The 12,757-nt window shown below is 43.1% G+C and overlaps 1 protein-coding gene across 2 annotated transcripts in view; it reads right to left on the reverse strand.

Moving 5' to 3' along the window:
- Positions 1–12,757, reverse strand: part of LOC122560470 (kinesin-like protein KIF19) — a 332,615-nt gene that overhangs the window by 166,750 nt on the left and 153,108 nt on the right. For both annotated transcript variants that reach the window (XM_087998033.1, XM_087998034.1), the window contains one exon: positions 7,085–7,241. In XM_087998033.1, coding sequence (XP_087854159.1) covers positions 7,085–7,241 — 157 coding nt within the window. The remainder of the gene's footprint in view (positions 1–7,084; positions 7,242–12,757) is intronic.

Raw genomic sequence — 12,757 nt, forward strand, 5'->3', positions numbered from 1 at the left:
TGTGTTGAGGAGTGGCAGATGGAGTTTAATTTGGATAAATGCGAGATATTTCATTTTGGTCAAATAAACAAGGGCAGGACTTCTACATTTAACCATAGACCCTGGATAGTATTGTAGAACAGGGGTTCAGGTGCATAGTTCTTTGAAGTTTGTATCACATGTAGAAAGACTAGTTAAGGCATTTAGCACGCTTGCCTTCATTGCTCAGACCATTGAGTGTAGGAGTTGTGATATCATGTTGAGGTTGTACAGGACATTGATGATGCCTCTTCTGAAGTACTGTATCCAGTTCTTTTATAGGAAAGATAGTATTAAGCTGGAGAGATTTACCAGGATGTTGTTGGGAACGGAGTTTGAGTTATAAGGAGAGGCTGGATAGGCTGAGACTTTTCTCATTGGAGTGTAGAAGGTTGAAGGGTGACCTTATAGAGGTTTATAAAATATTGAGGAATATAGATAAGGTGAGTGATAGGTGTTTTTTCTCTAGAGGAGAAAGATTTAAAATAGACATGAGGGACAACCTTTTTAAACAGAGAATGGATTATGTGTGGAATAAACTTCCATAGGAAGGATTGGAGGTTGCTGCAGTTACAACATTTAAAAGACAATTGGATAAGTACATGAATAAGAAATGTTTGGAGGAATATGGGCCAAATGCAGGCAGGTGGGACTAGTTTATCTTGGGATTATAGTCGGCATGGTTAGACTGAAGTGTCTGTTTTCACGCTGTATGAGTCTATGACTATAAATATCAGCAAAAAAAAACTTAATGGACTTTCATTTTATAGAATCCCTACAGTGTGGAAACAGGCCAAATGGCCCAACAAGTCCACACTGACCCTCTGAAGAGTCACCTATGCAGACCCATCCCCTACATTTACCCCTAACTTACACATTCCTAAAATCTATAGGCAATTTAGCATGGCCAATTCAGCGAACCTGCACATCTCTGGATTGTGGGAGGAAACCAGAGCAAACACACATGGACACAGGGAAGAATGTGCAAACTCCACCCATACAGTCTCCTGAGGCTGGAATCAAACCCAGGTCCCTGGCACTGTGAGGCAGCAATGCTAACCATTGAGCCACCATGCTGTGTGGAGAAAAACCACTGAACATCTTTCTTGTTCTCTCCCCACTGTCCATGTGTATTTTGTGTGTGTGCGCACGTTTGTTGTTATGGACCAGACTAAACCCCTTCAAATATATGGAATAAATCCCTGTCAACACCGTGGGAGTTCTTACACTATGCAGTCTGCAGTGGTTCAAGAAGCCAGCTTACTGCCACCTCTACCTGGCAATTAGGGGCAAGTACAAATACAGACCCAGCCAAGATGCCCACATCCCATGTTAAGAGAAAAATACAATCTGCGCTGAACCTTTCCAATTAATTTCTTTAGTCATCAAGTTTAAGATGCTCAGCACTGAGTAACAAACAATGTTCTACATTACTGGTTGGACACTAAGCTACATATTCTCAAGTCAGGTAATGTTGGAGTCAGATTGATTCAATCACTTCATTGTTCCTAATGTGTTTCAGTATGTTGTACATGATTATTATGTGCATAGAGCAACTTTTCATGAGATTAGCAATTTAATGTTAACGTGTGCCCAATTTATGAGATGGCTCATGTTCCAGCCTGTGCTCAGTAGAGGAACTGGATTGGGAATACTTGATTCAAATCATGCCAGCCATCAGGAATTTCCAGATCTCACTGCATTTTAATCCAAGACCCAGGCACAAATATTGAAAGATACAGGGAAAGAAATGGAATAAATTGTTATTTGTAAAAATTTTTATTTCCTTAGTCCAGGTATATTCTCCAATTTTTTTAAAACCCTCTGCTTCATTATGAATTATTTATATTAACATATTATTTTAAAATGTTACTACTGAATCTTGCCAAACAATTTTGGTTGGAAAATTATTGTAGTCTTAATCTACCAGAACTAACTTTAATTTTTGTCTAATATTTCTCAGCGCAGCTAACATCTTTAATGTTCAGATGTGAAATTTCGGGAGGGCGAGCGAAATACCCCTGATTCAATCAATTATGACAGCAAGATACCACAGATCCTGGGAGGTGCAAAATCAAAACAGAAAGTGCTTCATAAACTCAGCAGTTCTGGCAGTAATCCGTGGAGAGAGAAACAGAATTAACAAGTTTTCAGATCAATGTTGGCCCAGCACCAATTCTAATCAAGGTCTTGACCCAAAACATCTACTCTGTATTTGAAAACACAGGTACCACACAATCTGCATAATCACAAGGACTACCAGTGACTCAATGCAATAATTAGTCACCTCTAGCAATGTCATTGAAATCGAGCTGATGCTCTCTTCTGATCCAGTGATCTGACTGCTGAGCTAAGCCAAACAGCTATCTACAACTCTGGTTGTCACTGATAACTGATCAATCAGTCTAACTGACTGAGCTGTAACAAATAGCTGTATAATACCCTGAAAATTTTCAATTTATCAAAAACATCATAGAAATACGTGGAAGAATGTTCTGGGAAAATTGTATGTTGGCTGAGATATAAAAGGACCAGTCTGTTACCCTATCAAAGACATTCCTGACACAGTTGGATTTTATGTCTTGTATGTGAACTAACCATCTCGAGAAAGGTTAAAATGGGTTCCTGAGCAGGATAATGTTGCCTGGGAAAATTTTACATCCCTGCTAATGTCAGCTGGAGGCAAGCCAGAGGAACAGCTTTGTGCCATTGCAGCTGAAGGACATAAGACTTCCACCACCAGCCCCACACTGATTCATTTATCTCTGGATCAGTAAAATGTCTCCATCTGTCACAGGTCATATGCTTTTTCTGCCTCTTTAGCTCAGGCATCATTTTTAATCAGGAGGAAATCTCTCCAGTGGTTATACTTGGGACATTGGAAAATGGTTGTGGTTGTTGGAAGTCGGTCATCTCAGCTCCTGGACATCTCTGCAGGAATGCCTCATGGTTGAAGCTGCACTCATTCAGGCAAGTGTAGGAATATTCCATTATACAGAAATTGCTGGAACAATTCTGAGGAAAGGGTCACTCTGATTTCTCTGCACAGATACTGTCAGACCTGCTGCGTCTTTGTTTCTGATTTATAGCATCCATATTACACCCCTGACTTCTGCCTTTTAGATGGTAGACTGGCTTTCAAGTGTTAGGAGGCCCAACTATCTTCAGCTGCTTCACCAATGATCTTCCCTCGATCTTAAGGTTAGAAGTTGAGATGTTCAGTGATGATTGTACAATGTTCAGCATCACTCCTGAAATACTGAAATAGTCCATGCCCAAAATCAGCAAGGCCTACGCAAATCAAAGTTTTCCTGAAAAGTGGTAAGTAACACTTGTGTCAGACAATTATCAAGCAATGAGGAGAAAGTGAGGTCTGCAGATGCTGGAGATCAGAGCTGAAAATGTGTTGCTGGAAAAGCGCAGCAGGTCAGGCAGCATCCAGGGAACAGGAGAATCGACGTTTTGGGCATAAGCCCTTCTTCAGATTAGATTACATTACAGTGTCTGCGTGGGTTTCCTCTGGGTGCTCCGGTTTCCTCCCACAGTCCAAAAATGTGCAGGTTAGGTGAATTGGCCATGCTAAATTGCCCGTAGTATTAGGTAAGGGGTAAATGTAGGGGTATGAGTGGGTTACGCTTCGGCAGGTCGGTGTGGACTTGTTGGGCCGAAGGGCCTGTTTCCACACTGTAATGTAATCTAATCTAATCAAATTTAAAGAGGCTAAATCTTGCAGCAAGTATCTAACCTTGTTACACCACAAAGCCTTCATCTAAAGAAGGAGCAGTGCTACAAAAGCTTGTGGTTTCAAGCAAACCTGTCAGACTATAACCTGGTGTCATGCAACTTTTGACTCTTTTTGGGTAAATTAAGATTCCAGGGCCATAGAAACAGGAATAAGAGGAGGCCATTCATCCCATCGAGCCGACTCCACCATTCAATGATACCATGCACTATATCTATATCAATGCCACTTTCCCACTCTATCTCCACATGCATTCACATAATTAATTTTCAGAAACCTGTTGATTTCTGTCTTGAATGCATTCAATGACTGAGCCTTCACAAGCCTTTGGGGCAGAGAATTCTAAAACTTCACCATCCTCTGCGTGAAGAAATTCCTCCTCATCTCAGTCTTTAAATGAGCTGTCCTCATCCTGACTTTTGTCCCCTGGTCCCACAGCCATCGGACAGGAAAAAAACTTCTTGCACTGTACGAATTATGTACTTTCCAATTAGATCTCCTCTGATTCATCAAAGTGTTTGAAAATAGGTGTACTTTGGTCCATCTCGCCTCACAATCCTGCAGGGATTAAGCTAAGGATTAATCTATTGACACTCTGCTGAACTCCCTCTATGGCAAGTATTTCCTTCCTTAGATAAGGAGATCAAACTATGCGTAATACTCAAACAAACTGACGTCTCACCAGGGCTCCATCCATTTGTAGCAAGATCAGAACTTTATTCATTGGACCTAGAAGTAGGTCCATTACTCGCTGTTGGGATTTCCCTGTTCTAGACTCAGGTAACCTGACAAGTCAGTTATATCCTACCTTCAGGGCATATCTGGAGACGTGGGTAGCTCTGGATGCACTTTACAAAGGTTTCACTGACAATGAAAGGATTGCATCATAGATTTACCAGAACGTCATCGGGATTGCATTATGTTTATAATCTAGGCTTGTGGAATAGAAAGGGTTGTGGAGATTTGATTCAAGTTTCAAGATTTTGAATTTTTAAGGTAAAGAGAGACGGAGAGAGGAGAGTGGGGGAGAGAGAGAGAGAGAGAGAGAGAGAAAAAAAACTGTGTGTGTGTGTGAGAGAGAGAAAAACTGTGTGAGAGAGAGAAAGAAAGAGAGAAAGAGAGAGAGAGAGCAAGAGAGAGAGAGAGCAAGAGAGAGAGAGAGAGAGAGAGCAAGAGAGAGAGAGAGAGAGAGAGCAAGAGAGAGAGAGAGAGCAAGAGAGAGAGAGAGAGAGAGCAAGAGAGAGAGAGAGAGCAAGAGAGAGAGAGTAAGAGAGAGAGAGCAAGAGAGAGAGAGAGAGAGCAAGAGAGAGAGAGAGCGAGAGAGAGAGAGAGAGCGAGAGAGAGAGAGAGAAAAAGAAAAAGAGAGAAAGAGAGAGAGAGAGAGAGAGAGAGAGAAACTGTTTCCATGGGTAGGGAAGGTTTGGACAAAGGGATCGTAGGAATTCAAACCACACCATTCAGGAAACATTACTTCTGGAAAAGTTTGTAAGAAATGTGGAGCTCACTCCCATAAGAAAGCCATATCAATTATTTTTCGTTAAAGTTAACATTTCACGTCTGATAGGACTGTTCTTTGGAACTGAAGGGGGCAGGAAAACAGTATTTTTTATTCTGTTGACAAAAGGGAAGAAAAAGCAATTAAATCAGAGTGTGAGGATGCACAGAGCAAAAGATAAAGGAAGTGCTAATAGAAAGAGAGGAGAGCTATTGATTTGAAATAAGTGTTATTGTTGGTGTGAATAGAATAGGTCTCCTCTGCTGACAGCAAACCAATATAAACAAGACAAGGGGAGGCAGGGGGAGAGACAGGACATAAACGAAATAAAGGAAAGTGTTCATGGTTTGAAGAATACCTCTATCCTGGTTCTTAATTAAATATCAAGTCATATAAGGACAAGAGCATAATATCAGGTTAGAGAAAATTAGCCTGTTCCTTATGTTTCTTTAAAGCCACAAAGTCTAGACCTGTAAAATTGGAGATGGTGATGTAGTGGTAACAGTAGAGGCCTCAAAATTCAGAGGCCTCAGCTAATGCTCTGAGGACTGTGTTCGGAACTCACCATAACAGTTGCAGGATTTTAAATTCAATTAATAAATCTGGAATTGAAGCAATGGTCCCATGAAATTACTAAAAAAAGACCCATTCACTTTTAGTACCTTTTAGGGAAGAAAATCTTCCATCCTTACCCGGTCTGGTTTACATATGACTCCAGACTTACTGCAGTGTGCTTGTAACTGTACCCTGAAATGGTGGAACAAGTCACTGAATTATGCTGAACGGCTACGTATACTTGTTCCACACGGTCTGCAGTGGTTCACCACCATCTTCGAAAGATCAATTAGTGAGAAGGCAAAAAATGCCAGCCTTATTAGTAAAACCCACATCCCATGAAAAAATAACTGTAAAAAGATAGCTCTTGTTTCACTGTATACTGGAAGGTGGTGATGAAGCTGTGACCCTACCTTCACACTATAAAATCCTTCATAAAGCGGCTGGCTTAATCCTTTCACTCATATTTACAAATTGTTTTCTAACTTTATTGAAGTCTGACATCTAAATGACAACAATTTTGATGGCACAGTGGTTCACTGCTGCCTCAGTGCCAGAGACCCAAGTTCGATTACAGTGTCGGGCGACTATCTGTGTGGGTTTTCTCCAGGTGCTCTGGTTTCCTCCCACAATCCAAAATGTGCAGGTTAGGTGAACTGGCCATGCTCTATAGCCCCTAGTGTTCAGGGGTGTGTAGGTGCATTAGTCAAGGGCAAATGTAGAGTAATAGGGCAAGGGGATGGATCTGGATGGGTAACTCTTGAGATGGTCAGTGTGGACTTGTTGGGCCAAATGTTTCCACACTGTAGGGATTCTATGAAAAGTTGCTTTGTATTTCCAGAGCAGTGGGAAGGTCACCTTGGGAATTCCACAGACCCCACCCTTATCATCTGCAAACTGTCTACAACCATCCATCCAAAGGCATTGCAGAGCCAAACCTTGGTTCTCACACACAGATGTCCAGTCCAATAATGTTCATGGGTTTTTAGTTCCCTAGAGCTCAACAGATCCAATATAATGTTCAGTTATAGATTCCTATAACATCAGCAATATTGGACTGTGTGAGTTTAACAATGTTCTCACCCACATAAAAAACCCTTTCCGAATCTTCAGTCGAGCTCCACCGATTTGCAATGAACCAACAGTTTAGAAATGTTAGCATAAATAATTGTTTAATCTTCATGAGTTTGTCTACGATACTTTTGGGCCATACATTGTGGAGGCTGGACACTCCTCAAACAATATCTCTTCATTTCCAAAACTCCTGAACCTACCTTGGATGTCCCTTATATTGGCCTTCTCAGATTTTTTCCGTTCTGACCCCTGTTCTTCAATCTTCAACTTCAACTGCTCAATCTCTTTCCTCAGATCAGCTATAATGTTGGTGTACTGCGTAATGTGGTATGAGATGTTGAGCAGGTTTCGTTTCACCTTAAAAGTGTAACAAATCTCCAGTCAGAAACTGTGAAATGGAATCCAGAGGAAATACACTGAGAATAGATACAACAGTTTAGCCAAAGTGACATTATATGGAACTGATTGTCCAGGACCATCAGTATCACTGGGAAGAACAGTGGGAACTAGGCAGGAGGGGCATAACATTGTAATTTGTGGAGTTGTTCTCCCTGCTACCACTGCACAATTATCATGTCACCTCAATAATCCCTGATCTTTTCTCTTCAGATCTTTTAGCATGGCTGTGAACAACCAACATTTTCATTTTCGGCTTTAACATCAGATTTCTTTTACACATAGGAGCATAGGAAAGGAGTCTCACACTGGATCTGAATCTTCTGAGCAGCATGGTATGAACATTCACCTGACCCAATGCTACTGAGCAATTCTTCTGGAACCTTCTGGATGTCACAGAAAGATGTGAAGCCCCTGTTTAGAATTATAGAATCCTACAGTATGGAAGCAGGCCATTTGGCCTAAAGAGTCAACACTGACCATCCAAAGAGCATCCCACACACATCCACCCCATACCCTATCCCTGTAACCCTGCATTTCCCATCACTACTCCACCTAGCCTGCACATCCCTGGATACGATGGGCAATTTAGCATGGTCAATTCAACTAACCTGCACATCTTTGGACTATGGGAGATAACTGGAGCACCCAGAGAAAACTCACACAGTCACAGGGAGAATACGCAAACTCCATGTACAGTCACCCAAGGGTGGAATCGAACCCCAGTTCCTGGTACTGTGAGGCAGCAATGCTAGCCACATGCCAATCCTAAGAGGGTTTAAGAGGGGAGGGAGACAGAAGACAGGAAACTATAGGCCAGTTAGCCTAACCTATAGATCATAAGATTTAGGGTCCATTATTAAGGATGAGATTGTAGGGCACTGTACTTAGAAGTGCATGGTGAAAAGATGCTGAGTCAGCACAGCTTTGTTAAGGGGAGGTCATACCTGACAAGTCTGTTAGAATTTTTTGAGGAGATAAGGAGCAAGTTTCATCTACCCAGATAATTCCTATTTGGTCCACATATCAGGACTTCCTGAGGGTCTTTTCACGCAATTTCAGTTCAGAGTCTGATGATTCAGAGACAGTGAGATTTGGCTCTTTGTTGACGAAAGGCTTTATCTGTCCAGCTATGTAACCGTTAAAAATCCCATGACTCTGTCAAACAGCTTTCCTTGTCTCCAGACAACTATTAGCACATATCAGTGATCTGGTCATTATTGCACTGTTGTTTGTGGGAAGTGCTGTGTGCAAGTGGCTGATGTGCTTTCTACATTCCACCAATTTATGGCATCTTTGAGACACTCTGAAATTATGGAAGGACTTACTTAAATTCAAGGCCCTTGTAATGTAAAGAATATAATGTAAATAATAAAACTCTCTTCTTTCTATATATTATTGATTTGAATTGTCTTGTTTCAGTTGGAAAATGTTATGACTTTTTTTGCAGGATGGCAATCATAACATAATGACAGCAAAGACAATGGGCCCCGACAACATTCCAGCATTAATACTGAAGAAATGTGCTCCAGAACTAGCTATGTCCCCCTAGCCAAGTTATTCCAGTACAGATTAGATTAGATTCCTTACAGTGTGGAAACAGGTCCTTCGGACCAACCAGTCCACACCGACCCTCTGAAGAGTCACCCACCAGAACCATTTCCTTCCTAACACTAACACTAGTGGGCAATTTAACTTGGCCAATTCACCTGACCTGCACATCTTGGGATTGTGGGAGGAAACCGGAGCACCCGGAGGAAATCCGCACAGACACAGGGAGAATGTGCAAACTCCATATAGACAGTCACCCGAGGCTGGAATTGAACCTGGGACCCTGGTGCTGTGAGGCAGCAGTGCTAACCACTGAGCCACCATGACGCCATTCCATCCCATACAGTTTAAAACATTGGCATCTACCCAAAAATATTGCCCCAGTAAGTTCTATACACAAATTGCAAGAGAAATCCAATCCAGCCAATTACCAATTCATTGGTAAATCATCAGCAACATGATGCAAGAGGTCAATGGCACTGCTATCAATCAGCACCTGCCTAGCAATAACCTGCTCACTGACATTCAGTTTGGGTTCCAAGCTGACCTCATTTGTTGAACCTCCATGGTTCAAACATGGACAAAAGAGTTGAATTCCAAATATAAAGGGAGAGTAATTGGCCTTGCCATATTTGATTGAGTGTAGCATCAGGAATCTCGAGCAAAACTGGAATCAATGGGAACTCTCCATTTGTTGGGAGTCATACCTGGCACATAAGATGGTTGTGGATTAGAGTCATTGAGTTCAGAACATTATAGAAAAAGGCCCTTTGACCCATCGAGTTTGCACTGGTCAAAACAACCACTTAACCATTCAAATTCCATCATCTGGAACTTAGCCTATAGCATTGCATACCTTGGAATCCCAAGTGTAGATCTAATGTTTCTTAAATGTCATGAGGGTTTTTGCCTCTACGCTCTCACAGGTAGAGAGTTCCAAATTCCCACAAGCATGTGGGTGAATAGTTTTTCCTCACACCAAGGTCCCTCTGATCCTCAGTGATTCTTTGGTTCCTACCATTTATCGTATATTCCTCTGCCTTGTTGTCTCGCTTAAGTACATCACCTGGCATTTATCCAGACTGAATTCCGTTTGCCACTATCAGCTGATCTGCCGAGTCTATTAAGTGTGTTGGCCAAGCTAAATTGCCACAGTTTCCAGGGATGTGCAGGCTAGGTGGTTTAGTCATGGTAAATGCGGGGCTATAGGGATAGGGTAGGGATTGGGTCTGGGTGGGATGCTCATCGGAGGGTCGGTGCAGTCCCTATTGGCCAAATGGCCTCCTTCTATGCTGTACAGACTCTATGATTCTGTCTACATCTTCTTGTAATCTCAGGCTATCCTTCTCATGATTAGATTAGATTAGATACTTACAGTGTGGAAACAGGCCCTTCGGCCCAACAAGTCCACACCGCCCCACCGAAGCGCAACCCACCCATACCCCTGCATTTACCCCTTACCTAACACTACGGGCAATTTAGCATGGCCAATTTACCTGACCTGCACATCTTTGGACTGTGGGAGGAAACCGGAGCACCCGGAGGAATCCCACGCAGACACGGGGAGAACGTGCAAACTCCACACAGTCAGTCGCCTGAGGCGGGAATTGAACCCGGGTCTCAGGCGCTGTGAGGCAGCAGTGCTAACCACTGTGCCACCGTGCCGCCCATATGCCACCGTGCCGCCCATGATCTACCACACCACCAATTTGCATAGCACATGTGAACTGTAAGGTGGGGCAAACATTCCCATCAGATATCCTGGACTAAAGCTCTATGAACTTGGGACATGAGTTTGTGGAATTCACATTGAACAAAGATTCACTGAGCTCTCTGGCTGAGACAGACTAGGCATTATGCAAGCCTAGGGGAGAAAGGGTTTAGCTTGCAATGCTAAAACAAGACCCCACAAAAACAATGAACACCAGCCTGCAGAGCCAATAACTGAGACATTCTGGAGCCTACTAAATTACAAAACCATTCAACTTTTCATCAGTTTGCTCGGACACAGTGATACAAAACATTCCCACACCATTGTATAACATATAAACCTGTTTGCCTTTGAATGCGAAGGCCTTACACTACCAGCAACATCTTAACCTCTACCTATCTAAGAGTAATAATGGACATTCAAAACTATCAGAAACTGCTCACTTTAATTGGAGAACCATTCACAGCTCAACTAACACTCAAAAAGCTCATTCAGACCTGAGAGGAGGTGCAACAGCTCAGAGATTAAATCCAGATTTGGCAGGCAATAAGGGAAACTGACAGTCAGTGTAACTGGGGATTTTGGATCTCTGGTGTTGTTCATTAAGAATCCGGGCAGCATCAAGAGAATCAGCCGCAGCCAGTCACAGACTCAGGAAAAGGAGAGCGAACAATCTTCTATCCATGAACCTCCATTTTTATAAATGACCTGGGTGAGGGCATAGAAGGATGAGTTGTGGATAGTGAAGAAGGATGTTGTAGGTTACAGAGAAACATAGATAAGCTGTAGAGCTGGGCTGAGAGGTGGAAAATGGAGTTTAATGTGGAAAAACAAGAGGTGATTCACTTTGGAAGGAGTAACAGGCATACAGAGTACTGGGTTCATGGTAGTGTAGATGAGCAGAAAAATCTCGATGTCCATGTACAGGGGACCTTGATTATCTGAATACCAATTATCCGAAAATCAGATTATCTGAAGGAGATCTTGAGGTCTCAACAGAAGCATTACATCAAAGACGTGTGTCCAACACTGATCGCGACTTTTGTTTACAGTGATTAAAAATGCTGCCGAGAACAGTCCTGGACTAATGGGCGCGCAGGCACAGTTTCTAAATGACTGACCTCCCATCCTCTTTTTATCTCTCTCTCTCTCTCTCTCTCTCTCTCTCTCTCTCTCTCTCTCTCTATCTCTCTCTCCCCACACTTTCCCTGGAGATCTATAGTAGTCATGATTTGGAGACCACCTCCACCTGATGAAGGAGCATCGCTCTGAAAGCTAGTGTGCTTCCAATTAAACCTGTTGGACTATAACATGGTGTTGTGTGATTTTTAACCTGGAGATCTACAGAGGGGTGTACCCTAAACATCCCTTCCCCAGATAATCTCTCCAACATTGTGGAACCTGTCAAAAAGTAGCAGTAAAAAGTTGTGTGTGTGCGTGTGCGCGCGCGCGCTTTTTGGTGACTCAACCCCCCCCCCCCCCCAAAAGGCAGTAGCAGTCTTGTTGTTGGTGTCCAGTCCGGCTGCACCAGAGAGGAGGTGGGGTGGGCTGGCAGCGGTGTTAGACGGGGTTTGGGGGCACGCAGGGGACAGTGTCAGATGGAGCTTTGGGGGTGGGCAGGGGGCGGTGCTGGACGCTGTTTGGGGGCGGGCAGGGGGTGGTGTTGGACACTGTTGTGGGAGTGGGGGTGGTTTGGGATGGAGATTGGGGGTGGGCAGGGGTGTGGTGTTGGATGATGTTAGGGGGCAAACGGGGGCAGTGCTGGACAGAGTTTGGGAGTGGGTGAGGGGTGGAGCCTCACATGGGCTGTGATGCTTTCTTATCTCCTGAACAGGGAGCTGATTTTACAGAAAACTCCGACCTCAGAGAAAAGGCATTGAATTGATTAACTGAATAATCAATTATCTGAACGAAATAGTGCCCGCCCATCTCATTTGGATAATTGAGGTTCCTCTGTACATAGATCCTTGAAAATTGCCACCCAGGTTGATAGGATTGTTAAGAAGGCATACAGTGTGTTAGCTTTTATTGGTAGAGGGATTGAGTTTCAGAACCGTGAGATCATGTTGCAGCTGTACAAAACTCTGGTGTGGCCATATTTGGAGTATTGCGTACAGTTCTGGTCACCAAGTGTTTTAGATTAGATTAGATTACTTACAGTGTGGAAACAGGCCCTTCGGCACAACAAGTCCACACCGACTTGCCGAAGCGCAAC

This window comes from Chiloscyllium plagiosum, unplaced genomic scaffold, assembly GCF_037043375.1.
Source record: "Chiloscyllium plagiosum isolate Xiang-an unplaced genomic scaffold, Cpla_swu_hap1 HiC_scaffold_20, whole genome shotgun sequence".
In the NCBI taxonomy this organism is placed as follows: domain Eukaryota; kingdom Metazoa; phylum Chordata; class Chondrichthyes; order Orectolobiformes; family Hemiscylliidae; genus Chiloscyllium; species Chiloscyllium plagiosum.